The sequence below is a fragment of the Parus major genome, chromosome 20 (genome assembly GCF_001522545.3).
Source record: "Parus major isolate Abel chromosome 20, Parus_major1.1, whole genome shotgun sequence".
In the NCBI taxonomy this organism is placed as follows: Eukaryota; Metazoa; Chordata; class Aves; order Passeriformes; family Paridae; genus Parus; species Parus major.
This window is the reverse complement of record NC_031788.1, coordinates 9,974,994-10,001,319: the sequence shown is the minus strand read 5'-3', so window position 1 is coordinate 10,001,319 and position 26,326 is coordinate 9,974,994. Positions and strand designations below refer to the sequence as shown.

Below are 26,326 nucleotides of genomic sequence, written 5' to 3'. Positions count from 1 at the left end.
GCGCGGGGCGGCGGGGGCGGCCGCGGCCGCCGGCGGCTCTTTGTCTGCCTCGGCCCAAAATGGCTGCATGTTTTCCCTGCTGCTCCCTGCGTCCGGGTCTCCCCCGCCGGCGCGAGTCTGAAGGGCGCCCCGCACCTGTGCCAGCTGCGTGTAACTGATCCACCGGCGGGGCGGGCGGAGCACACGCCCAGCCCCGGGCGGGGGCAGCGGGCGAGGAGGAGCCCCCCACGCCTGCCTCCCTCCCGCCGCCGCTGGCGGGGCGAGCCGGGGGCTGCAGCCCCTCGGTGCGGCCGGGCCGCGGGGGCGGGCGCCGGGCGCGGTCTGACTCAGCACGGCCGGGGCCAGCTCCGGCAAAAGCGCGCCCGGCTGCCAGCCCAGCGCCGGGAAGGGAAAAGAGAAAATGAAAAGGAGAGAGAGGGGAGGCGGGGGGGAAAAGAGAGGGAGACGGCAATTTTGAACGGTCCAGTCGCAGCTGCGAGCCGGCACGGCGGGGCGATCCCCGCCCGTGTGTCAGCCCGCGTTACACCCCCGCCGCCGCTTAACCCTTGGGGGAGAGCCGCGCTCCGCAGCGGCGCTCGGCGGGGAGCGCAGCCCCGGGCCCGGGCCGCGCTGGCTGCAGGTGGACATGATCGCTTACAGGAGGCAGCTGCACTTTGACCTTGTTGTGCAACCATCATAAAGGAAGTAAATAACGTAAGAATACAACCCGCCTTTCTATAAATGCGCTCTTCTGCCAGGCGCTGTTTCCCCAGAAAACTGAATTACTGGAATAGTATTACCAGATGCAGTTGGAACAATACTATCAGCTGGTGCGATTTATCTTTCACAGAATAGAATCATCAAGGTTGGAAGAGACCTTTAAGATCAAGTCCAACTGCACTGCCACTCTAACCCCTAAACCACTACACCACATCATCCAGCGCCAGATCCAGATGCCTCTTAAACACCTCCAGGGGTGGTGACACTACCACCTCTCCGGGCAACTTTTTCCAATGCCTGATTTAACTTAACTTTCAAGTTTTAAGGAGTAGCAAGCTTAAAATAGCCCCTCTTATATCAGGATTTTAAAAAAAGCTTTGCTCTTATGTTTTGGGAATGGGCGGAATTAGAGGGTGGAACTCTCTTGTAGTGGGATGGGCTCAGCACCTGCTGGTTGATGATTCTGGGGAATTGACTGGCCTGAAAGCTGCTGCCTGGAGGCTGCTGGAGACCTGGAAGAACCATCAGTTATCTGTGAAAAGGGGATCACTTTAAATATATCCGAATTTTTCTCTATGTAGAGTTGCCCAGATGTGGGTGTCAACACTTCCCCATCACATATTAGTGGTGATCTCTTAACTTGTAGTACTCTAACATGAATTAAATTGATCTGCTTGACACTCAACCCCATGAGCAATAGGAACAGTGCTGAAGTACTGTCCAGTTCTCACCCCCTCCCCAAATATGCAAACATAACAAGAGAGAAGCTGTTTGCCAAAAATTCACATAAAAACTGAAATTATTTGCTCTTAATATACAGGCCCCAAATAATATAGTGCAAGTACCTTAAAAGAAAAAATCCTAGAAATTCAGTTCATAGTGAGGGACATTGCTCTTCTACTTTCTATGTCCTCTTCTCACCTGCAGTAGACTCTGGCTGATAACTAAAAATTACAATGTTAAGCTTTTCCCAAGGTTCCACTCACTTACCCCTGTGGCATCACCCTGAGAGACAGCCTATATCCTCTGAGTTTTATATTAATATTTTATTCTTGTACTCAAATGCTTTTCTCAGTCATCATTTGACACACAAGGGTGAACAAGAAACTGCCCTTTTCATCTGTATGAATTTTAACTCCCATTTTATTAATTTTTGACAAATTACAGTGCTGCAAAGTAGCTGTGATTTTACAGTAGGTCACGTTGACTGTTTCTTACAAGACAGAAATGCTGCTTTGAGCAGGGCAGTCCCAACCTCTGCTGCTGCCACAGTCGAGCACGTTGCTAGTTTTAGCTATGCTGAAATTCTATAAGCAACATACCAAAGAACTCTCTGGAACAGAAGCCTGGTCACATTCCCTACCCAGCAGAAGAGTTAATCAGCTGCTCAAATGATTTATTAAGGGTGAAAAAGCTTGACTTAAGCCAAGCCAACCTAAAGGTGCAGAGTGGCTGAAAGACTTTCTTTGATGGCATCTAGCCAGGGTACAGCCCCATGCTGGGCCACAGTGCCTGAGGAACAAGGGAGGAAGACATGCAGGATGTTATCAGGTGGCAGCAGCAGTCAGCATGAAGGGGCAGAGCAGCCTGCATTCTTCCTCTGCTCACATTCTAGGACAGCTTGAATGTAGTTTACAGATGCCTACAGAACTAGAAATAAAACCCTCAAAATCTTCACGTCCTCATTCTAACACTCTCTTTAGTGTACCATATGGCACATCTACCATATTAGGTAAACAACTTTACAAAATTACAAGAGCAACTGAGATTCATTACAACTTGTGCATTATAAGTGTGTAGGATTCATTACTGAATAATTTATCTTTTCATACATTCTGTCTCTTGTTTGACATTGGAACTAAGTTTCTAGACTGAATTCTTCAGGATAGGGATTCCAGCTCCTCTGTGCTGTACTACTCCATTTCAAATGATACAAAAAGAGCAACTTGCACAAGAATTCTAGCAATGGAGTACAGGTAATTATTAGTGTTGGTTAGACTCAATATACAGTGAATGCTGTGGAATTCACCCATCAGCACCCATCAATTGCATCAGAAGATCTTGAACATTACAGGCACAGATGGGTTCCCTGTGTGTCAAAGAGCAGAAGCTAGCAGGAGGTATCCAGGAAAAATGGAGAATTGTCAGTTCCTTTAATCTCCTTTCTTTATGTGATTATATTAATATATATTATTTAAAATACTTATTCCTCCCCCCTAGATCTACAGTGTAGATCATGACACAGAGACTGTCTCAGGTTAAAGTAATGCCATTCTCCTTCTGTTTGTTTTCTAAAAATGAACTTAGTCTAGAACTCATTACAGAAACATCTGACAGAGGTATGGATTGGGGTGACAAGGGACGGAACAGAGAAGCCTATGGATGGTTTTAGTCTTAACTGACCCATCAGAAGACTAAAGGTCTGTCAATAAATCAATTAAAAATTTACTGTTTTGATGGGTGATTTCTTGTTCTTCTTTCCTGCCCCTCTCTCTGCTCCTCACCCAGGATTATTTGAAACACTGGAAGTTGGGATTTAACCAGTAATACCTTGACTTCAAAAGCTTAGTCTAACAAGATGCCAAAATTCACTGTGTCAGTCTCCACTGGAAAGTGTTCAGCAAAACCCAAAATTTTGGGCATTCATAAAGCTGCACTAACCTTGTAGCCAGTATCCCTCCCTACCTTTTTGCCTTGTACCCCATTTCCTTTTTTTATTTTTTTCCTTTAGAGGAGCACGAGACTTCAATGGATAATTTGGTAAGCAGAGAGTGTTGGAAGCAAAGGAATGAAGTCCTGGTTGAAGATGTTGCAGTTCTGTGCAGTTGTTTGACACTGGTAACCTTGAAAGTCTGTGTGCTGATTCTTCTGCAAATGGGTGTCAGTCTCCACTAGCCAGTGATCAGCAAAAGCAGCAAGGCTCCATTTGCATCTGGAATACAAATGTTTGACAATCTATAGGAAAAATATTCCTGGTTTAAGTATTTTTCTTTAAGTTTTGGGAATTATCAGTTTTTACTCCAGACATTCACCAGAAATAAAGCAACTTCAGTGCCCCTTGTAGTCTACACTCTTGACTGTCTTCTCCATGAAATCTCAAAATATTGTTAAAATCTTGGTCTTCAACTCATCCCATGTATTTCAGTTGTCCTTAGGTGAATCCCTGAGAAAGCCTAATGCTCCTAATAGGGATTAATATTCATAATTAAGTAAGGTATGCTTCAGGAAAATGTCTTAACCCTTGCACTGTAAAATAAAAAGAGATGAATGATAGATTTGGAAAGCAAGAGTATAGTCCCTTCTTATTTTATGATAATCATATCTACCTACACCCATATTTCCACTGAAGGACAGTGTCTGTTCTCATGGGCACTGGACTCTTTCTGCCAGCCACAGAAGCACCAGCCCTGTGCTGCAGTTCAAAGTTCTGGACAGAAACCTCACATGATGCTTCAAGTAAAGAGAAATGACAAAAGCACCCACTTAAAATAAGTATTTGTATCTGCATAACAATTACTGGAACACCAGAAATAGAGCAGGAAAAAACCCAACTCTTTTCATAAAACATATTTGATTGAATAAATACTTTGTGTGACAACTAAAGGGATATCCTCTTTATAAAACCAAGGTATTTAACAAAAGTTATTAAATAAAAAAGACATAGAAAATGTCTGTTAGAGGGACACTGTTTATGAGCTTGGTTTTCAAACCAAAAAGTTAGCTGAGGACACTGCCTTGGCGTTCTCCTGAGTGTTTTTGGGGCAGAATACTCTGCCACTGGAACATGCTACATGCAATTCCCACAGGAGTTATTTCTGTGTAGCTCTCCTGAGGCATTCCAAAGTCCACACATCCGGTGCCCAAAAGAGCCTGGAGAATATACTGTGGGATAAAGGATTATTGTTTAAAACTCTTCAAGGCTTTACAGCATAAAAGAGCTGTGGAAAACTTTTTCTTCCCAACTGCTCCTCATCTGGCTCATCATGCTTGTTACTGTCAAGATAGCAAGTACCAATACCCAGACTCATCTGTAAGGGAATTCCTAAGGAACTTTACTCATAGGAGAAAATGTAAGTTTTTAACCACAGCAGTTAACAGAGATTTCTAAAACAAATCTTCTGAAGGGGATCACTAGGAAATGTCCAGAATTCTGTTTGTGGAAGAGACAAGCAGCAGGAATGTCAACTAAAATTTGTGTTTTATGTGTTTTATTGGTACTGAAAAATCTCTTGTGCAAACCTACATGATTCATGGGAAAAAGAAAAATATTATTAGAAGATTAGAGGTCCTTCTGGTCACTACAACCACCTTCAGCAATTTCACATATTTTGAATTTAGCAAATTATTAGAACGGACTGTGCAAAATGAAAATGCTTTCCTCTCTAAGCAAATTAAAGGACTTTTGGAAAATTGAATCACTATTTCCAAGACAGAATATGTCAAGAAAATGTGCCTACTGATGGGTCTCATTACTGGAAATCCAATTTGCACATTTTCCAGCCAGGATTTGTTAGAATATGTTTGAAATATTTCTTTTAAGTGAGAGGTGACTTTGGCGGGTTTTGCTTCGATTTTTCTGTGAGCCTTTGTGAGCAAAGGATGATCCTGCCAGGGATGTTTTATCAACAATATATCCTCAGACAACCTAATGGTACATGATACCATGAATATTCCAGTAATGGATTCCTGCCCTCTCTTGATTCAGAGCTGGACACATTATTGACCAGTTATGGCAATCGGTGTTATCCTCTTTCTTTATACGCTTCCCTCCACTCACTGGCCTTCAAAAATACACAAATAAAAATAAGTGAAAGAACCAAAGATGAATCCTTATCCTGTTTGTTCTTGGTCAGTGCCAAGAACAGGTACAGCCAATGGCACATCAGTTGTAGAACAGCGGCTGCTGTAGAGGAAAACCTTTGTCCTATGGAATTTCATGTCCCAGTGCCTAGAGACTGTAATTTACAGAGCAGAGCTGGACACACTCTTTATCTAAATAACTCAGTAGCCCCATGGTTCCTCTCTCTTAAGATAGAGGAGTTATTTCAAATGAAGATTCTGTGTGTACCTGAATACACACCTTTTAGCTCAACAATAATATCAAATGAAACTAACAGGCTGTAAAGTTGGTAAAACTTTCAGTATATGTTCAATGCATAGGGCAAAATCCAGATTCTTTTACATTTGAACTCATTATTTGAAGAATAGTCATGCATCCAGACAGTTCTGAAAGTCATCTTCAGATGACAAAAATGGCTAAATTGTTCTCCCTACTCCATCTCTAGTTTACAGTCTGTCAAATGCTCTTACCAAGCCTTAGGAGAAAATAGAATTCCTGACCAACTTTAGTGAGATTATAAAGAAAACAGGCACAAAAGACACTGAACTGGAAAGCCAGCATAGACAGAAGAGGCATGGAAACATCATCACTAACAGAAAAAAATGAAAGCAGTCTAGTACAGGAGGCTTGTTTTGGTAGTAGTTAAATGAGATTTTATCTAAATTTTTTGTGCATTTGGAAGGCAAAAAGTATGTAAGAAGATTTTGATGAGTTTTTGTTTTGTTTTTTGGGTTTTTTTTAATGAATCCTCTGTAATAACAGATAATATTTAAAAATAACAAATTTCAAAAATCATGCCATAGGTTCCTTATTGAGCTGTCTCAGAGTTAATGAAAACACAGATAGAAAGGCTATTAGACAAGTTTATTTTTTTTTTCTGGATTCTCCAGCAGTCTAAATACTTAGGGATAGGATTCCACACTATAGGCTACTTTCTTATGCTGCCTAAAATATATTCTCACTATCAGAGAGAGTTCTGGAATTGCCCCTATTCCTTTAAAGAGCTTTTGCTCATTTTGGAAACTGCAAACAAATCAAATAACTCAGTTAAATACGGGAACTGAATAGTTGCCTGAAGAAGGTAGTGCATGTTTTGAAGTAAGTCAGACAAAGATTTTATCTCTTACAAGACAAGATGGGCAAAACTTCCAGCCCAAAGGAAATGACACACCAGGATGGAGGGCCAAGGGAGTTAAGTTGTTCCTTACTGTTACCTACCTTTGTTTGTAGGGGTACCTTGCAGTACTCTTCCAATACCACACAAGTATAACAAAACTGCTGACACTGTTCTTCAGACCAGCTCATGCTCCAAGTTAAACTTGCACAAACCTTTTGTCTTCAAAATGTCCTGCTGGCAATTGTGTATCCCAAACAGCCTTTGGAAGTTTGGCAAGGGTGTCATAGGCAGAGTAAATGTTGAGGATGCTGCTGAGTAAAACACAGAGCCCAAGATGAAGATGTGAGGTGTTCTGGAAAAAAATTAAACATATTAATCAGAATTAAGTGAGAAAACTGAAAAGCCAAATCTCTTTTTTAGTTACTTTACACAAAAAAAAAAGTGGTTTAAAAGTGCACTAAATATCAAAAACCTTGTCATACATGAAGTGATGGAGAAATGAGGTATGAGGTACAAATAATGCAAAGGCTTTGGAACAGTAAATGTCAGAATTGTCACATGTATGTGAAAAGTGTGTACACAAACACTACAGTGGTAAGAAGCATGAGTTAGATGGAGATTAAATCCCAGTTTATTATCATACAAAAATTAATTACTGAAACTGCACAAAAATCCTATTGCTATGAGTTATTTTACCATTCTTGTTATCTTTAGTCTAAACCTGAATTAAAACCTATAAACTTTAAACTCCAAAGCCTCTTTAGTCTAATTTTAAAAAGGAAAATAACAAAGATAAATGAAGAACACCCTAGAAGATAAAACAATGACTAATAATTCATATCCTCAAAGACATTTCTGAAACATGCCTTTTAAAACGAGTCCAGGAACAATTCAAGCCATGAAAACTGCAGCAGATGTTGTGCAGGAAAAGAACAGCACACTGCCAAGGCTGGAAAAATGATCCCTCACTGAACAGAAAGAAGCTGAATCTCCAACTCATTTGTAAAACAGGTAAGGAGAGGGAGATCCTTTGGCTGCAGAAGAGTCCACTGTAAAGAATGAATGGAAATGAGGTTTCTGAACTAAAATATCTTGTGAAACACTCTTCCCTCTAGGTTCTCGGCTCAGTGATGTGCATTGTTGCCCTATGGTTTGATTTGCACAGCAAGAGCGGTGAAGCTGGCTCTTGGTTCAAGCCCACTGAAGCCTCAGTGCCAAGGAAATAGTGCTCAGTACTTATAGCTGGAATGTGTTCAATAATTTGGAGAGAGAGAAGTTCAGAGAGGGAATGAGGAGCCCTTAAACAAACATTGCTGCCGAGCTTTCTGGAATTTTAGCCAAACCCAGCTGGTGAAGGTAGATTTCTGTCCAGGCAACGGTGGCATTTTCTGGTCTGCAACATCCAGGGCTCTTCAGTATGTTTTGTACTCTCAAAAATATTTGATTTTGTTCAGAAAAGACTGGTACCAGAGTGATGCATCAGGCTGTACTCCCATCTGCTCCTTGGTCTCTCCACTGAGACACTGTCAAGAGTACCAAGTAGGTCAGTTGTGACAGTCTGGTTGTAAACTTGGGCTCTCTTCAGCCCAGAAGTGGCTTCAGATCATTGGTTATCACTGCAGCCTCGGAAAGTTGGGCATGAAGCTTAATACACAGATTCTTATTCTCCCAATTAATGCATAAATGTGAACTCTACAAAATCTTCCCCTGCAGACTAATCCTCTGCAGCATTTCATCCCTATAAGCCAATTTTTTGCTTTCTTTCTCCATTTATTACTTCCTTTTTTTTCTTTCATTTCAATGTGTCTTCAATATACCTTTTTCACACTTCATGCCTGGAAGAACTTTATGAAATCCCACTTTTACCCCATGCCCTTGCATCAGTGCATCTGTAAGGATGGACACAAAGAGGTTTGCCATTCACTTCAGTGCAACATATTCCAAACAAAAGCAGCCTATGCAGCAAAAAACACAGTCAGAAATTTGTCCTAATGGAACTTAGTATCTTAGGCACTGTTCAGTGCTCCCCACTCTCCTAGATAGACAACTGTATCTTTTTATGCCTTAATTATTTCTAAACTTAGATCTGAATCCTCTTACTCTTTTCAATGGGAAATAGATGCATCAATGCCTTTTTTAGAATGTGTCTGACTTAAAAGTCTTCATCCTTCAACTTTTGTCACCAAACTGCAAACTTCAGCTTTGTCAACCTTTTTTGTATCACATAGACTATCCATTTAACTATCTTCATGAAAGGATCTCTTAAAATTATATCCAGCTTCCACAATTGTGAATAAATCACTACCTTCTTAGCCAGGATAACTTCATCTTGCCATTCATGATCCAGAAAGCCTTGGTATAAAAGGTATTTGCACTTCCTTAACTGCTCCATTCCCCAAAACTTCAATGGCAAAGTGAACTGCAAGAGCAGGAAGTATTTTGGGCTGAGTTCTCAGTCTTATGTCTAATACTGAGTGTGGGATTTAGTCTGATTTCTATAAAGTAGACATTGGTGGAGTGGTGTGCTGTGGAAAGTCTGGAATAGCAGTTTGTGTTCATCCTAATAAAAGATGTTACACATGTCCAAGATTTAGTTTTATAAAAGCAAGTATATTTACATTGCCTCCTTACTCTGTTGCATCAAAAGTGACTCCTAACCTTGATAGATTCAGGCAATCAAACACAACTTTTAAGTAGATTCATGGCATATAAACAGCAAAGACTGGGCTGGTCAGAACAGCACTCTTGGCTTATCCTACCCATTTAAGTGGATATATTGATATACCTTTTAAAAATGAAGAGTTTAGAAGTCAGACTGGTAATTTGAATCTTCCACATGGAAGTGCTACACAAACAGAAAAATTCTCCAGCATGTTTTTGTAATTTTACTGCTGGATTTTCACAAGTACAAAAAGAAATTATCATTTTGCATTACAGCAGGAAAACTGCATTACCTTTTAGGAAGTGGTTGATTTTTCAGGGAAAAGAATAACTGACTACAGTATGAAAAGTAGCATTGACTGCATTAATAGAACAAGAAAATCAAAATGTATCATTCTAACATGACTGTATTTACAATAAAGCTGATTAAAGTGTAGATTAAAAGCCTGTTATTTCTAGAAAGGAATAGAAAAGGCTGCTTTTTTAATCTTTGTAGGTAATTCCTTATCTCAGATACTTACACCATGCATTATAAACACTGTATCTGCACAAAATAGGTTTGTTTTCAGCCAAACTCATGTGAGCATTTCTTCCTCTTATGTTTGTATTTCATACAGTTGGAGCATTCAAATAAACAGTGCCCAAAGTGTGGTTTCACTTTCATGCTCAAAAACTCTGTGGGTCTGGATAAGAAATTTAATCTCTCTGCCATCTCCTCCTCACTGGTAAAATATATTTTGTCTTGACTGTGCAATGCTCTTGGATTGCTGAGAAGTGCAATGGAAAAATGCAGATTTATGCCAGTGCCACTGAATACACAGTCAGGTACTAATTAAGAGAGCCAAACCCCCATAAGCCTAAAACGATGAGATTTTTAAAAATACTTCATTTAAAACCAGAAGTTAAACTGACGTTAAATTTGATACATGGGGGTGGAATGAAAGATGTCAAAATTAAAATCCCTGAGGCACAGACTCAAAACTGAGAAAAAGAGAAAGGGGAGAGAGGACAGAACAGCATTACAGGTGTTACAGTCTCTGTACTTATTTCTGAAATAAAAAAGAAAACACTTATTGTTTTGATGGTTTTTTTTTGAGGAGACCCCTTTTCCTGAAATGTGAGACAAACTAATGTAATGAAACACTATTTCCTACATCTATCATTGTATCTCTTTTTCTTAGACTGTGAAGAATTGAGAAATGAATTTTACAAAGCCCACATTACCTAAGTACAGGTTACTAATTCTTCCATTTTTTCTACTTATTAATGTTTCCGATTTTTCTTATCCTTATTCCATTCTCCACCCTCCACTCTTCCCATCATTTTCATTTCCTTCAGTTGAATTTACATGCTTTTTTCTTTATTCTACTTCATCAGCTTTTCTTTGTGTAAAATAAAAACCTTTACAAGGGTGGATAATTTTTTTCCTTCTCATTTTTCCTGAATCTTTTCTGTTTCTCCATCCTGTTCCAGTCCCTCCTTCACTCCTGGTCTCTTTTCTACTGCTCATTTCCCACACCTCTACAGAACTGTGTCCTGTACTTGGTGATCTTCCCCTCCTTCCCTACAGCTACCATAATCTTATTTTGAAACTACTGCTCTAACTTCTCTTCCACTAGGGCTCAAGCATTTCTCTCTTACTTTGTATCATTTGTTCGCCACACCCAAATTCAGATCTCTGTTCCATCTTCAGTTCCTCCATTTTCCATGCTTGTTTATTTTCTTTCCTCTCTTTTTTTGCCACCAACTGCAAACACATCCCATTGTCCCCAGGTGCAAGAGGTGATGCTTCAGCAGGCAGTGCCTGGTTGCCTTCCTCCAGCAGTTGGAACTTGTTACAGGTGTCCTGCCAACTGCTGGCCTGTCCTTAACTGTGCCAGAACTCACCTGAGTCAGTTCAGATCACATTTCCACGGATGTGGCCATCACACACCCCACAAATTCTCATCACTGCAGTGAATCACAGGTTTCTCTTTTACCTGCTATGAAATGTGCTTAGATACATGGGTGGTTACCCTCTGAAATGCCTCTAGATGCCTTCCAGCTGCCACGGGAGTCTCCTGAGTTCTGGCAACACAGGTTTTCCTGTAAATAAATTAGCTATGCTGTTACACGGTGTGACTGTACCCTACCTCCACTCTCCAAAGACCACAGGTACCCATAGTCCAAAAGGTTTTTTTGGTCTGCTGTGACCACGAGGTGCCTCTCTGCCAAATTTCCTACAGATTAACTGCAGTCAGCATCTTCATAGGAAACCAAATGTTCCCTCTTCATATGAGGGATGCCCGGGATAGCACACTTATCATGAATTTACACAGTGAAAGACGCTCTTTGGTTCCCCCTTCCAACATTTAGTGGATGAGGAACTGTATTTTTTAGCAGAATAAATAATACTAACAGGCCACTTAAAATGTCAGGTGTCATATTTCTTCTTGCTGATCGCCTGTTATCTCTGACTGTTGTCAAACACAAGATATTGAGGAAATTCATTACAAAAAGAGTATCTTCCAGAAGCAGGCTGATTTGTGGCCATGGTGATTATAACTAAAATTCTGTATGTTTGCATATCTCTCCTTACCAGTACATAGGTCATGCCTTCTTGGTGTAGTTTTCTTTTTCCACACTGCTTTAATTAGCCTTCCTGCAGGATCTACATCACTGTATTGTTACATGTGACTGTCTCTTTCTGTCCTGGTATTAAAAAATAAAAAAGAAAAAAAAAGGTATGAATAAAAGAATGAATAAAACAATCCTAATAACACTTTGTCTTGAATAAGTAACAAGGAACAGGAACTTACAGGTGCTTATGAACATTTTGGTTTGCATAATGAAAAAAAATAATTGAACTGCAAAACCTGGAGCCCCATTTACTATTTCTAAAGAACATTTTAAGAGTAGAAATAAGAAATATTAATTTAAACATACTGTGGAGTTGGAAGATGTAAACCAAAAAGAGGGTTTCTTTACCTTTCCCTGCACTATTGACATAATTTTTTCATTATAAATAAGTTTTTGTGGCTGCTCCAAACTGAGCCACCACATTTTTTCAATTTTTTCTATTCTTTCTTTCCACACTCCTAAACTAGACACTCCTCATACAGAAGAACTAGAGTTTTTTCAGCAGGGAAGTTTCTAACCAGCAATTTGCCCGCTAAAGGGCACTGTTTACTGCAGTAAAAAAGGAATCTCTGCTTTCCCACTGTAAATTATACTTAAGGCTGAGGTAAAAATCTAAAAAGGTTGACTTTAAGGGCTGAATTTCTTATTCCAAATTACTGCTTTTCCAATTAATATATATAGTTTTTTTTCCTTTATATTTTTCAGGAACTCCATGCGAGAACAATTTAGCAAGGAAAAGACCGCACACGTGTGCCTGTACGAGTGGAAAGGAAGCATCTGCCCTGTTAAGGCAGGGAAGATCTGCTCTTCAGGCTGTATAAACAGCATGAAGAGTAGCACCAGAAAATAGATAAGGTCATAGGGCAGACAGCTCGGGGCACTGGGAGAACAGCTCTCCGAGCCACGGTGTGCAGGGACGCGGGGATAAACCTGTGGACTGCGTTCTCCCGTGTCGCTGTTGTGTCGCTGATGGAAGGCATGTAACCAAGGCATGGGCGCCTGCAGCTCCAGCGAACCTCCCTGCACTCAGACAATGGCTCCCGCTGTATTGTCCCCGGCTGCCGGGCTTGAATCTTATTCATCTGAGTCACACAAATTAGTGAGATCTGTGCACTCTGACCCGTCGCCCGAAATGCAACTGCCCTGCCTGATCCCCGTCCACCCTCTCGCTGGTGAGTGATTTCACCTCCCGTGGCCATGTCTGCCAGATGCTGCCGGTTGTCTCTCATTGACCCGCAGATGGCCGGGGAGCTCCCGGGAGACGCCGCACGGAGCGGTCCCATCCCGCAGCTGCGGCCTGGCACGGGGTGACCGCGCCGGGGTGACCCGAGCAGGGCCAGCACAACAAAGGCGCGGGGAGACCCGCACAGGGCAGGGCCCGCCGGGCATCCGCGGCTCCGCCAGCACCGACCACGGCACCGGAGGGCGAAGGGGTTTGGGCAGCGGCAGCCATGGCTGCTCAGTGACGGAGAAGGCGATGATCCCCTTCTCCCCGCGCTGCATGACAGCAGCTCTACGGCAGCAACGAGGAGCAATGGCACACAAGCGAGGGGCAGTGCCACCCGGGCGAGGAGCAGTGCCACACAAGGGGCAGTGGCACAGGCTCAGTGTCACAGAGCCGCCCTCAGCGCTCCCCCCGCGCACTCCCCTCAGCCGCGGCAGCGCGGGAAGCCAAGTGCGCGCGCCCCCGCCCCGCCCCGCCTGGCTCCGCCCCGCCCCGCGGCGCACGTGGCACCCTCGCCCGCGCTGGTCACGTGACGCGGGCCCCGGGTGTTCCCCCTCCGCCCCTCCCCGTCTGACCCCGTCTCTCCCGTCTGGTCAATAGCGCGCGGCGCATGCGCGGTCACCGCCTCACGCCCCCCATCGCCTCCCCCCGGCCCGTCTCCCTCCGCCCTATATAAGGCGCGCGCGGCAGGGTCCCGGCTCCGCAGTGCGCGTGGGCGGCGCGGCGGCTCCGCGCGGCTCTGGGACCCCCGCTCCTCCCCCGGCTCCGCCGCCGCCATGAGCTCGGGGACCCCCTACATCGGCAGCAAGATCAGCCTGATCTCTAAGGCGCAGATCCGCTATGAGGGCATCCTCTACACCATCGACACCGAGAACTCCACCGTGGCGCTGGCCAAGGGTGAGGCGGGGCCCTGTGGGGGGCGCGGGCGGGCCTAGGCCGGCGCTGGCTGAGGGGACGCGGCGGGGGCCGCCGTGCCGTGAACAATGAGCGCGCCCGAGGCCCGCCCGCCCCGCGGGGCTGCGGCGGGGCTGGAGCCCCGGGTCCGGAGCGCCGCTGCTCTCCGTGAGTCAGCACTGACAGGGGCCGCGCCGGAGGGGCCGGGATGCTGAGCAGCCCTCGGCTCTCCCAGGGAGAAGCGCTGCCGGCAGCGCTGGCTCCCCTCGCCATTGTCAGAGGCGGGGAGGTGACGCTCGGCATCGCTGTGCGTGGTTCGGTTCCCCTCGCTCGGTTGTGCCCGGCTGTGTGTCGGTGTTCGGCTCGAGCAGGGCCCCAGGCCGGCGCTGAGGAAAACAGTTGCTGTTGTTGTGTCTTTGTTCCTTCCGTGATCGATAACTGGACTCTGCTCAGGTGAGGAGGGTGGGAGCCGCTGCACAGAGCGCTGTGGGGCACCTGCACGTGGATCTGGCTCGCCGACCTTGCTGGCTCCTCAGCAAGTCTTTGCATTTTGTTTCCCTGTGGAAATACTGATCATTATCTTTGAAACAATGTCATTTAGGTTCACAGGTCATTTATCACCTGTGCTGGGAACTCCTGTATTTCATCTCAGTAAAATTTGTTCTGTCTTGTTTAGTCCCTCAAACATGAACTTATTCCTGAACTGCTTTTCAAGTCCAGCTTGGCTACTTCAGCTAATGTGCATCGGCGTTTTCTTTCCCTGAGTTTTGTCCTTCCTTGTTCTGAGAAGTTCACACGTTCTTCATTGCCTGCAGGCAGCCATCGGGGCTGTCCACAAAACAAACACCTTTTGTTTTGAAAGGCTGTTTGCTGGCAGGAGGCACTGACTTGCCAGATTCACAACTACCTTCAAGGCAGCCTATGCCCCAGTGTTTACCCAGTGTAATGATGTTTATATGATGCTGCACATTATTTGGTGCCCATTAGATTATTTTCTGGAGTTAAAAGTGCGAGTTTTCTCAAATTCACTTTTTCTCTAGGAGTACAGTTGTTTATTTAAATGCCCAAATGGAGCTGTTTGTATTAGTGCTTGGCTTAAAGTACTTGAGAGGTTGCTGAAAGGATGCAGTTCCTTTTCTGTAGGTGCAGGAAGGTCTTCACCTTGACCCAGCAGCAAGTAGAAATGGTTCTGCCTTACACATAGCACTTGCTGCTTCAGAGCTGAAGTGGTATTTCAAAAGCATGTGTGATTAAAGTGCTTGATGATGTGAATAAGTACATGCTCTGGATAAGATTTCTGGCAGTTCTCGTATTTATCGGTCTCTCAGTGTTCCGTTTTGATGAACTGGAATGTATAAGAAGTAGTTGTTGCAGTAGGTGGAGAACACATCTTTCCCCAGCTAAAGAGCTGCTCTGTAAACTTTACATCACAAACCCTCCTGTTCATTGTAGCTCACAGGGGTTTTTCAAATTTAGAGACTTTATAGCAGAGCAAAATTAGCGTCAGAATTACAAATGTGCAACAATGTCGAAGTTAGTCACAGCAATACCAACCCTGTGTGTGGTGTCAGTAGTTTAAAACACTTGATCTCTGAGGCATTAGAAGGGTCATGAATTCCTGACATGCTGCTGAAGTTGTCCAGACTGCAGGTAAATTGTTGTTTAACCCTGGATGCTACTGTTCAAATGCTTCCATGTGCAGTGCAAGTGCCATTCCCTTTTGTTCTATCATTCATAAAGAAAAATTTAAGTTGAAAGAGGCCTCAGGAAGAAATCTGGTTCAGCCTCCAGGATGACTTCGACTGATTTATATTTGTTAAACCTCAATATGTGCACACAATCTTAAATGCTGGAGATTCCGTGTGCTTAATTAATCACTACAAGAAAGTTGTATGTCTTGTTAGAAGCTAAACTTAAATTGCAAACAAAGAAAACTTAAGCCCACTGCAATGCTGTCAGCAGTGAAGGCCAGGAACTTACTCCCCTTTAAACAGAAGTCTGAAGAAATTGGGAGTTTTTGAACAAGAAATATTCACCTAAGCTCTGCTTTCTGGTCACTTGCTGTGCCTCCTGCCCCTTCAGAACTTAAGATCAACAGCCCTACACAAGTAGGAACTGTGCTGTAAACCAGGAGCTGCAGTGTTGTGGGATTGATTTCTGTAAGCAATAGTCAGTAACTTCATGGGAGACAGCCCTTCCCACCTCCACAGGAACTTTAAGCTGCACTTTGTGTTGTGCCAGAAACAGTTAAACACCTCAGGTGCAGGGACAGGGAAGCTCAACTCCTACAGCCCTGTTTTGTCTACAACAAGGACTTGGCTTTCCACCTTTTTTGTTAGAAACCTTGGGACTGGCCAACTGAGAGGCTGCCTGGGCAGCTCTGGGCTTTGCTGGTCATGTGTTTGTCCATGTGGAAGTTGATGGGCTGATCATGGTGCTTTCCAAGTCAGCTGTAGGATCCTGCAGGAGCCCCTGGATACCTTTAGTACATCTTGCCGTGAGCTGTAATAATCTCATTTTGAACAGAGAGATCAGTAGTACAGTTCATGTCCAAAAGGCTACAAGCATTGCTTTCAGTTTATAATCTGCTTCTGGTTGACTGGGTTACAGCTGTAATATGATCAAACAGCAGCTGGAGATCTAAAATAACTTGGAGAGGTTATTTACCCTAGGAACTCATGGAAGATGGCCATTGAGAGGCAGTGACTGGCAGCTTGTTCTTGTACCAGTGAAGATCCCCTTCCTGTTAGGTGCGATCTGAGGTGTTGAGCATTGTGATAGGGACATTCTGGCATTCACCTGCTCCTTGGGAGCTCATCTGTTTGTTAACAGGGGTGGAGATCATTTGCAGCATTGAGTGCTACCTGGTGTGGGGTGAACCACCTGCATATCTCTTTACCATAGCTGTTCACCCTGGAACAGGATTCTTGAGTATCCCTGGCTACAACTGCCAACAGTCCTCCTAAGATGAAGCAGCATGATGTGTCAGGGATGCTTAGCACTGGGGTTCAGTGCAGCCACTTTTGGTGCTCTTTTTCCTGGGAGGATGTGGTGCCCCCATCATCCATGTGACAGGAACAGTGGCATGTCCTGGTGAAGGTGTTTCAGTACTTCTATGATAACCTGTTGGAAGCAATTGAGGAAATTCCAATACAGAATTCTTCCATTGGCAGAAAGTGTGGATCTAGCCACTGTGTGCTGGTACTCATCTGAACTGGGAGTGCCTCTCAAAGACAGAAAGCAGCCACACCAGTGAACTTGGGAGTTTCTGTAACTTGTGCCTGAAATTTCAAGCTTTTACCTGTCAGTGTCTGATGTAACTGTGCTGTCTGTCTTCCTGAGCCAATAATCCAGTCTGCCCTCTTCTTTCTTAATGGCTCAAATTAATTTATGCTTCTACCTAGTAGCTGCCACAGTCAGCTGAAGTCTTTTTTTTTTCCCCACTCTAATGTGTGACACTGCTGGTTAGTGTCTGTTCAAGTATTCTGGTACTTGGCACTCAGTAAAACCTCCCTAAGTACTGAGATCTTAGATTTATCACTGATGGCTTGCTTTGTAGTCACATAAATCATAAAAACAGTGACATTGGAGTAGAGAGGGAATTTTAATAGGAAGCTTTTATCATTGATAAAACTACCTCTATCTGCATAGTAAATATATGAAACCAAAGGTGCAGATTTGAGCTCTAAAGCCTTCTAAGATTTCCCCCTGCTGCTTCAGGGGCCTCTCCTGTGGACTGGTGCAGTTGTCTGGAGCTGAATGCCTGCACGGGACAGCTGCTGGGGAGGGAAGGCGAGTGCAACACTGTGGGGAAGTCCTTGGGTTTGGAGTAGGATTCTTCACTCCAGCTGGTCTATGGTCTTTACCTTCACAGCTTGATGTAAACAAAACTGTTTATACAGGCTGCTGAATAAGTTGGCATTTGAGGGAACAGATGTGTGTGAGAAAGAGATTGAGGGTTCTGGAAGTAGCTGTTGTTGTTACAAATGGCAAGTGTTGGAGGAGTACTTTTTAATTGGATAAATCTGAACTTGCACAACGCTGCAATGGCAGCACTGCACTAATATCACCATTTCCATGCTCCAGTGCGATCCTTCGGGACTGAGGACCGGCCCACAGACAGACCTGCTCCTCCCAGAGAAGAAATCTATGAGTACATTATTTTTCGAGGAAGTGACATCAAAGACATCACTGTATGTGAACCTCCAAAAGCTCAGCATACACTGCCACAAGATCCTGCCATTGTCCAAGTAAGTTAGCCTGAAGTGTTGATAAAAAGCTGACATAAAACATTGGTGTTGAAGGACTGCATTTTGGTAAAAACTTATAGAAATGAAGGCAAGTCAGTGTCTCCAGGAATCTTCAGATTATTTAAAGCATCCTGAATTTTGTTGTAATGCTTAAAGTAGCATCAGCATTAAAGACTTCAGTCAACAAAAGCCAGAGCTAGCTGAGAATGCAGGAAGATCATAAAGAGGTAAACTAACCCTTCTCAGAATTTACTTAAGCTTTAGTAATGCTGTACATGAAGTAAAGAATCACTGCCAAAGCAAGTTGACTTCTGGACATTGTAAATGGAAATGTACTTTGTCTTGTTACAGTCTTCACTGGGCTCTGCCTCTACATCATCCTTTCAGCCACATGTGCCTTACAGCCCGTTTAGAGGTATGCCACCTTACAGCCAGCTTGCTGCCAGCTCTTTGCTTAGCCAGCAGTATGCAGCTTCCTTAGGTTTAGGTAAGTACAAACTTTACTTGCTAGAATAAAGGTATGGTCTTGTATGCAGCTGCTGTGAAAACAAATAACAGTCATTAATACCAAACTCCTTGCCAAGTGTCAGGCTGCAAGGTGCAGTGAATAAGCAGCTCACAACTTTGTGCAATAATTTTACTACAAGGAGGCCTGTGTTTCGCTTGCACATGCACACAATCATGCACATGAGAGAAACAAACTAAATAGCTGAAGTTTCTTTCTGAAATCAATTGGAATACCTGACAGTTGAGGCCAGTTCATTTCTAACCCAACATACCTCACATGTAAAAAGGACTTGTATTTCCAGAAAGGACTGTAAATAAGCTGCTCTAATGCTGTTCTAGAGAATCTTGTATCTCTTTCCAAGTCCTTCAGATGTTTCACTACCTTGTATCTTATCCATGTATCTCTGCTCTCTCTTCTTCCCTCTATCTCTTTAGAGAAATTGGTAAGCCCTCCAGCATCAGCAGCTGCTTCCAGCCCTAGTTCTTCTCCGTCTCCACAACCTGTTTCAGAGCCTGACATGTCTTCAGAGCCCCATCAGCTCTCTTCCAAGGGTAACAGCAGTTTGAGGACTCCAAATATTTGGAAGAACTGCATGGCACTTGCAAACACTGTTCTTGTTAACCCCTCCTAGAATGATAGTGCTCATATGGGTAATGACAGTAGAACTAGTTTGTTCTCAGCTTTTCTTTGCCTTTCATTATGTGGAGTGTGATTCCTCCTGTCCTAGAAGTATCAATTAGAGAGACAGGAGAAAGGAAAAGTCCAGGACAGTGGATCCTCTTGTGTAAGTATCAGGAGAAGGATGAAGTTTAGAGATGCTAATGTGCTGCATCCTGTCCAGGAACATATATCAACCATAGGGTTTGGGTGAGAAATTGGTCAGCCTTTCCTGGAAGAAATACACTGCTTAAATTGTGGGTGGCCTTGTGGTTGCAGACTTAGGCTGATCAAAAATTCGGGAGTATTTTCTGTAATCGAGGAAACATCAGGGTAGATTTCATGCATGATGGGGCATTGTACTTTGTACAGACTCTCAGTTAGTAAAGCATGACTAACAGTAGGCAATTCCTGAGTAGCAGAGATAACACAGTTCTGGGTGCTTGCTTCTATGTGTAAAACCTTCAAAGAAGGTTGAGTTGAGATACCATACTGACCATCCTCATAGCAGGGTGACCAGGTGCAGCCTGCATTTAAACATGATAATTAGTTTCATTTGGTTTTAGCTTGAGCATGTATGCTTGTGTTGGCATGAAGCTTTTTACTTACTCTCTGCTTTTGGCCATCTATCTGTACATAGTTTCTCAATACTCTGGCTAAACTTTGAAACTTTCTCATGTTAAATTTGCACATCAGCTTTGTCCTACTCAATAATCCTTAGGATATGTCTGTCTTCCTTGCAAGTTTTCCAGGTGTACATTAACTGGGAACCTGCATGATGTAACCTACTGGGTATATCTCATGTGGACTTGGGTGACCCAGAAGTGTCAGTGGCTTGGTTTGTGTGAACTCTTCAGCTTTTCACCTTTCTTGCTCTTTTAATATATTCAGTTAAAGTTTGCTTCCAAGCAGTTCTTATGCATAACTACATGAACCTGTAGTACTCCAAACCTTCTAATTAAACCTAGAATGCAGTGTTTCTTCTGAGTACTGAAGACTGTCACTTTTTAATATAATTGGTGTAAGGTATACCAAACCATGAAAAGTATTTACATGTTTTGTAGTGTGAATAAATAAGCCTGGATGGAAGAGCAACAGAAGTCTTGGTAACACTTTGGCCTTGACCAAGAAGGAATTTAAAAGGGTAACTTTGAGATCCTGGTCTGGTTTCAGGTTTTCTTTGTCTGAAAGCTCTAACAATAAGCAATGAAATTGAAGGACTTCTAAAAGCAGCTTACAAAAGGGGATATAGCTGAGGTGCTTAAGCTTTTGCTGCAGGACCTTTTTGATGAAGTGGGGAAACTTGCTTGAACAGTTTCAAAATGGTGAATTTTTATTTCAGATTTAAAGTTATCACGTAAAGTAAAATCCTGCATAACGTAGAAATTAGGTTTTGGTATGAACTGTCTGAGAGACTGACTTGGCTTGGTTGTTTAATGTTTGTCTAACTTGATATAAGAAATAAATGGGTATATTTCCTGAAACTGAGGCTCTGGATGTGAGAGCCATGACTTGTATGGTGGTGGTGCCTTACCTGGTGCCACTTAAACTTGGCCTGTAATGATGTATACTCAAGGCTTTGAGTCATTCTTGCCCGAACGGTATCTCGCTAGAAGTGGGCAGGGTTTGAATGGTGGTGGTGCATTTTCCAAGTGGCACTTAGTCATTGGGATTTTTTCCAGGTGCTGGCTTTCCTTCTGTTCACCCAGTCCGTAAAAGCCCCATGGTAGAGCAGGCTGTCCAGACTGGCCCAGTTGACAGCATGAATTCCCAAAAGCTGCCCCCAGTGAAGGTGACTCCAGGGATTCCGCGCAGTGCCCGGCAGGCCCCGCCAGCCAACAGCAAAGTGAGCGGTAAGTACAGACCCCTTCAGCCCCAAGCACTGGGCTGGAGCATCCTTCTAAGGTGTACTGCAACACTGAGCTGGTTGGGGATTGTTCTTGTGCTCCTTTAAAGTTTATCCTTCTTGTTCAGTAGATACAGTTCAGACAGCACCTGTGCAAACCCAAGGACAGGTGAATGATGAAAACAGAAGACCTCAAAGGAGAAGATCGGGTAGGTTAAGCTGATGCTAAAAACAATCGCAACAGCCTGTGAAGGCAAGTGGTGTTAACTTCAGTGAAGGATTAACTGACAGAAGATTGAGAGAAAGCTTTGGGCATCCAGAGATGCTTCCCTAACAAAACAGCTTCTGGAGTCGCAGAAGTTCAGAACATTCCAGGGCCTTTTCTAGAAAGTTGAAGGTATGTCATAAAAATCAATGCTGTGACTTGGCAGCAGCAACTGGATTTCTCTGAAACCTCAAGTATTTTTACTGGGAGAAGGCAGCCTGTCTGAGACTTTCCAGAGCTTTTATAACAGAGGAACTATGAAATACTCACCTCCATAGAGCAGAATTGTTGTATCAAAGTGGCAGTACAAGCATGGGTCAGAAGAAAGTGAAATTCAAAGAGGTTTCTGCTCAAGTAAAATGAGAAAAGACAGGAAAAAATACTTCAGACTCTCAGGTCTTCAAATTTATGTGTAGACTGGGTTATAGCTTTTCAAAAAAGGAGTGGATAGCATCTCTGTTGGAAACCAGAAACTAGTCAGAATACAAATTCCCTTTGTGGGTAGATAAGTCTTTTGCTGGATTTTCTGAGACCTCCTCTTTGCCGTTACGACAGGTTTTAGGCTAATTACAGTGCTGTGTTTGCAGGTGAAGAGCAGACAGGAAAGATAATTTTCCCCACCTCCCTCAGCTTTTCTTGCTGTAATGCTTGTTCTGACTTCCTCTCTGCACACTGGAAGGAAAGTCGGGTGCACTCTTAGTGGTAAGACTGACATCCAGGAATGCTGCTCAGAAAGTTCAAGTGTTGCTGTAATGTGTCTTCTACAGCCAAAATCAGAAGTTGCTTTCAAAGAGGTGTGGCCTAACCACAGGACTGGAAGCCAGAAACTCCTGAGTTCTATCCCTGGTTTCCTCTGGTCTTGAGCAAGTCATATAACCTCCCTGTGCGTTACCAAGTGTTTAAACTCTCCTGCTTTCAGGAAACAGGAGAACCAGAAACCGTTCTAGAGGACAAAACAGACCAACTACTGTGAAGGAAAATACTATAAAGTTTGAAGGTGACTTTGACTTTGAAAGTGCAAATGCACAATTCAACAGAGAGGAACTTGATAAAGAATTCAAGAAGAAACTAAACTTTAAAGGTTTGTGCCTTCATTAAATATGAATTGCTGAGCTAGTAGTAAACACTGCATAGACAAATGGTTCTAAGAAACTGTATGATTACTTCTCAAATCTTGTTTGAGGGAGCAGGAGAACAGATGGCTCTGCAGTGTGTTCCTCAAGGAAGTGTAATACATTTCATTATCTTCAGATGACAAAGCAGAGACGGGGGAAGAAAAGGGGGATCCTGGAGTGGCAACCCAAAACAATGATGGTAATGCAGAGGAGGACCTGCTGGGGCCCAACTGCTATTATGATAAATCCAAGTCTTTCTTTGACAACATTTCTTCAGAACTGAAATCTAGGTGAGTGTTTTCTAAAAGCTTGTTTTTTAAATGGAGTTTTAGGCATAAAATTTCAGACATAATCTATATGACACAGTTTAATTACTTAAAAAATTTAGAACAGGCTTTAGACAGGAATTTAGAATAGGCTTTAGACAGGGAATATTGCCATGCATTTGGTGGCTCACAAGTGATGTGAACCCAGCTTCATGGGAGTGGGATCAAACAAAAAGTGCTTCAGCTGATATGATACACTTGCCTAAAATATGATTGAGGAGTTTCCATTTCTGTTTCCCAGTACTGACTTTGAACCCTTTGATTTTAAACAAATTCCTTATCTGGCTTGTGGGAGAGGAGGCATCAGGGTCATGCTGTACTGAAGGTGCAGCTGGCAGCCAGGAGTGAGCTAAGCCTGGAGGTGGGGCAGAGAGGTCAGCTCTGGCTATGGAAATGCATTAGGTTAAATGTTGGGAGTATGAAGGGAAAGCTTCAGATTTCACTGCCACCACTGATGTTATCATGTGCCTGGAGAAATGAGACATCCCTTTAGTGTCAGCATGAGGGATTCCCTCTGCTCTGTGGCTACAGAGGGGTTGGGTTAGAGCATGTACACTGCAGCTGGTGTTTGTTGCAGTGCAGCTCAACCAAATCAGGGGTTTGAGGCTTCCTCTCTAAGTGGGCTGGTCCAGTGTTTGCATTCAACCTGAACTCAGCCTTGTTCAGTTCCAGGCGCACCACGTGGGCTGAGGAAAGGAAGCTCAATACAGAGACATTTGGGGTGTCTGGACGGTTCCTTCGTGGCCGCAGCTTTCGAGGTGGATTTCGAGGTGGAAGGGGGAGTGGAGCAGCAAGGAGAAACCAAACCACTCACAGAGCTGGTACTGGCAGAGTGTAACTTCAGAGGCAAGTGCTCTAGCAAGAGTAATACTATTTGATCCAGGTTTGTCTCTTACTGCTTGCCTGAACTTTCTATTTCACCCTCCAGTCTCATGGATATATCAAGAAATGTTCCTTACTGGATTTTATTGATATTTCTGAAGGGCAGAAGGAGATGGGAGTAGTTTAACATGCTGATTGTTCTGTTGGTTTCTTGGTTTCACCTGTCTGAGAAAAGGCTTAGCTCAAGCAAGCAGCTTTTGGTTTCTAACTAAGCATTTCAGCTCATACAGAGGTGTGAGCTTTGCTTTTTGTCTTCTTAGGAAAAGAACCCCATAATACCAAATCTAATTCTACCTTTTTTGTGAATAGGTTCAAACATCTCTCCTGAAAGGATGAAACTGTATATAGAAAGAAAACAACCAACTGCTGCACTAATGTGGGAAAATGGTTCATATTGTTTACTGTCTCAGCTCAAGCGACAGAATTTCATGTACTACTGCTTATATTTTGGACTTACTTTGGACCAGCCACTGTCTGCTGGAATATTTTTTTGGAAGAGGGAATGTGTTCAGGGGTACCTTCTTCAGGGTGTCTTTTCTTTTTGTTTGTGTTTTTCAAGTGCAGACTAACTTACACGGTTCTTCTTTCTGGGTCTCTCAAGGCTGCTATAGTCTAAGCTCAAAGTCAGACTCCTTTTCTGAACCCTGGAGAAGAGAAATCATGCTGTTTTAACACGGAACCAAAGCTCACTTGAAATAAACCAGCTATAATTTGTTCTGAGTAACCAAATGGATCCTTTGGTGCTGCTGGTCTCACGGATCTTGGCAGCAGGTGTGAAGTAGCACTTGGTATCTGGATAAATGGATTCCTGGTGCTGAGGGGTTGTGTATATTGTCACTTGGGAATACTGGAGTGTTGATCATGTAGTAGTGTTTCTGACTGTACAGCTGTTTGTGGGCTGGTGCTGGGCTGGAGGTACCACAGGACCGTGGCTCTGCCTTGAGCTGAAGTTGCTGGGAGTGCCTGGGGCCTGGAGCTCCTGGCTGGAGCGTGGGGACACAAAGTGGGATGGGAGCAGTGACTGTCCCCACTTGTGTGCAGAGCTTTTGGCAGTGGTGACTGTCTGGGAAGGAGACCTGCAGCTCTGACTTGCTTGCCTCGGTTTGTACCTCGCTGGAGGCAGCACCAAATGCAAACAGTTCTCTGTACTCTGTAGACTGTGGTGGAACTCTTTGGAATGTTTTCATTCAACTAGGGATGGGAGACCATATAATGAAGCTTAACAGATGGGCATGTTTAATTTCTTTCCTCTATACCCCCATACTGTAAATAGTTTAGTTGTTTTTCTTTTGTTTTTAAGAATCTGTATGTGGGGAGAGGGCTGGGAGGGAGGGGTTACCTTTGTTTGCATGAAATAAGTGGGTTAAATTGCTATAGGCATGTGTCCCATTTTTGGTTGGTAGGGAATTTTGTTGAAAAAGCACCTTGATGACTGAACCCCTTACATAGCTCAAGTTTTTTTAGTTATGCATTGACCTAGGTTACTGTAAAAGCTTGGATTTATTTTTGTAGGACTTTATTGCTGAGAATTAGAACATAGCAGTGGGGCTGCTCTTTGGAGTAATGTAAATTGTAATTATAATAAACATGTAAATGTTTAATGTTTCCCTCCATCTCTGTTCTGTACATAGCTCCATAACATCACTCCCTACAACTCCTCTGGCACCCGTTCTTGCAGGGCTCCCATCCAAGCTGGAGAAAACCTGGCTGCCAGACCTGGAAGTGTTACACTTTCCACAGTATTGGAAAAGGGTTGAAACACCCAAATCCAGGCACTGTAGGTTGTTCTGTTGCCCTGGTTCCCATGCTGGGACTCAGCCTAATGAGGGTTATGTTACTCCACCTGGCAGAGGGAGTCCCTGGGCTGGTGGGGCTCCCTAGGAGCCTGTCAGGAGCCAGGGCTGCTGCTACAGGACCTGCTCACACCTCTGGGCCCTGCTGAAAGAGCTCACTCAGAGCTGCTCTAATTTCTCTGCTGGCAAAGCAGCAACTGTGGCTCCAAGTGTGGAGATGGAATTGTACTGTCCTGGCAGAGGATGGGATGATAAACCTCACTGCTCCTGCATAATCACTATTATTCACATGTGCCTTTTTAGTTGAGTGGGATCAATTCTTGTTTCCACAGTAAAGCTTCAGATCTTGGGCACAAACACATCCTTGACACTGCTGAGGTTTGTAATTGTACATTCCAGCCCAAGGGCTGATGAATTAAACAACCTGGGGTTCCAGGACCATGCTTCCTCTGGCTCATGTGGTTTATGTGTCCCTGAGCAGCAGCAGCACTGTTGCTTCCCTGTCCTTGACTCCCGTGGGATCCTCTGCCCACACTTTGCTGGGCAGCATTTCCCTGTAAACAGCTCCTGGGTGTGTGAGCTCTGCTGCCAGGGCAGCCCTGCCCTGCAGCCTCTCGGCACTGAGGGGT

The 26,326-nt window shown here is 43.7% G+C and overlaps 1 protein-coding gene across 6 annotated transcripts; it reads left to right on the top strand.

Moving 5' to 3' along the window:
• The first annotated feature begins 13,787 nt into the window (after window positions 1–13,787).
• Window positions 13,788–25,511, top strand: LSM14B (LSM family member 14B). 6 transcript variants are annotated; one of them, XM_033519045.1, is made up of 10 exons: window positions 13,810–14,058; window positions 18,142–18,305; window positions 18,657–18,792; window positions 19,248–19,364; window positions 21,153–21,323; window positions 21,445–21,525; window positions 22,501–22,662; window positions 22,833–22,986; window positions 23,689–23,905; window positions 24,214–25,511. In XM_033519045.1, exons 1-9 carry the CDS (start codon window positions 13,938–13,940, stop codon window positions 23,858–23,860), a joined length of 1,278 nt encoding a protein of 425 aa, XP_033374936.1. In that variant the 5' UTR covers window positions 13,810–13,937; the 3' UTR covers window positions 23,861–23,905; window positions 24,214–25,511. The 6 variants fall into 6 exon arrangements, with proteins under 6 accessions (XP_033374937.1, XP_033374936.1, XP_015503102.1 ...); XM_015647616.3 differs by having other exon boundaries at window positions 13,815–14,058; window positions 21,448–21,525; window positions 23,689–23,868; window positions 24,214–25,510; XM_015647615.3 differs by having other exon boundaries at window positions 13,816–14,058; window positions 23,689–23,868; window positions 24,214–25,510.
• The last annotated feature ends 815 nt before the right edge of the window (window positions 25,512–26,326 follow it).

Excerpts from the sequence above, each read along its gene's own strand:
- LSM14B (XM_033519045.1), top strand. The coding sequence starts at position 13,938 with ATGAGCTCGGGGACCCCCTACATCGGCAGCAAGATCAGCCTGATCTCT. Across the intron at positions 19,365-21,152 it reads CCATCAGCTCTCTTCCAAGG|GTGCTGGCTTTCCTTCTGTT; the intron begins GTAACAGCAGTT and ends GATTTTTTCCAG. Across the intron at positions 22,987-23,688 it reads TCTTCAGAACTGAAATCTAG|TTCCAGGCGCACCACGTGGG; the intron begins GTGAGTGTTTTC and ends AGCCTTGTTCAG.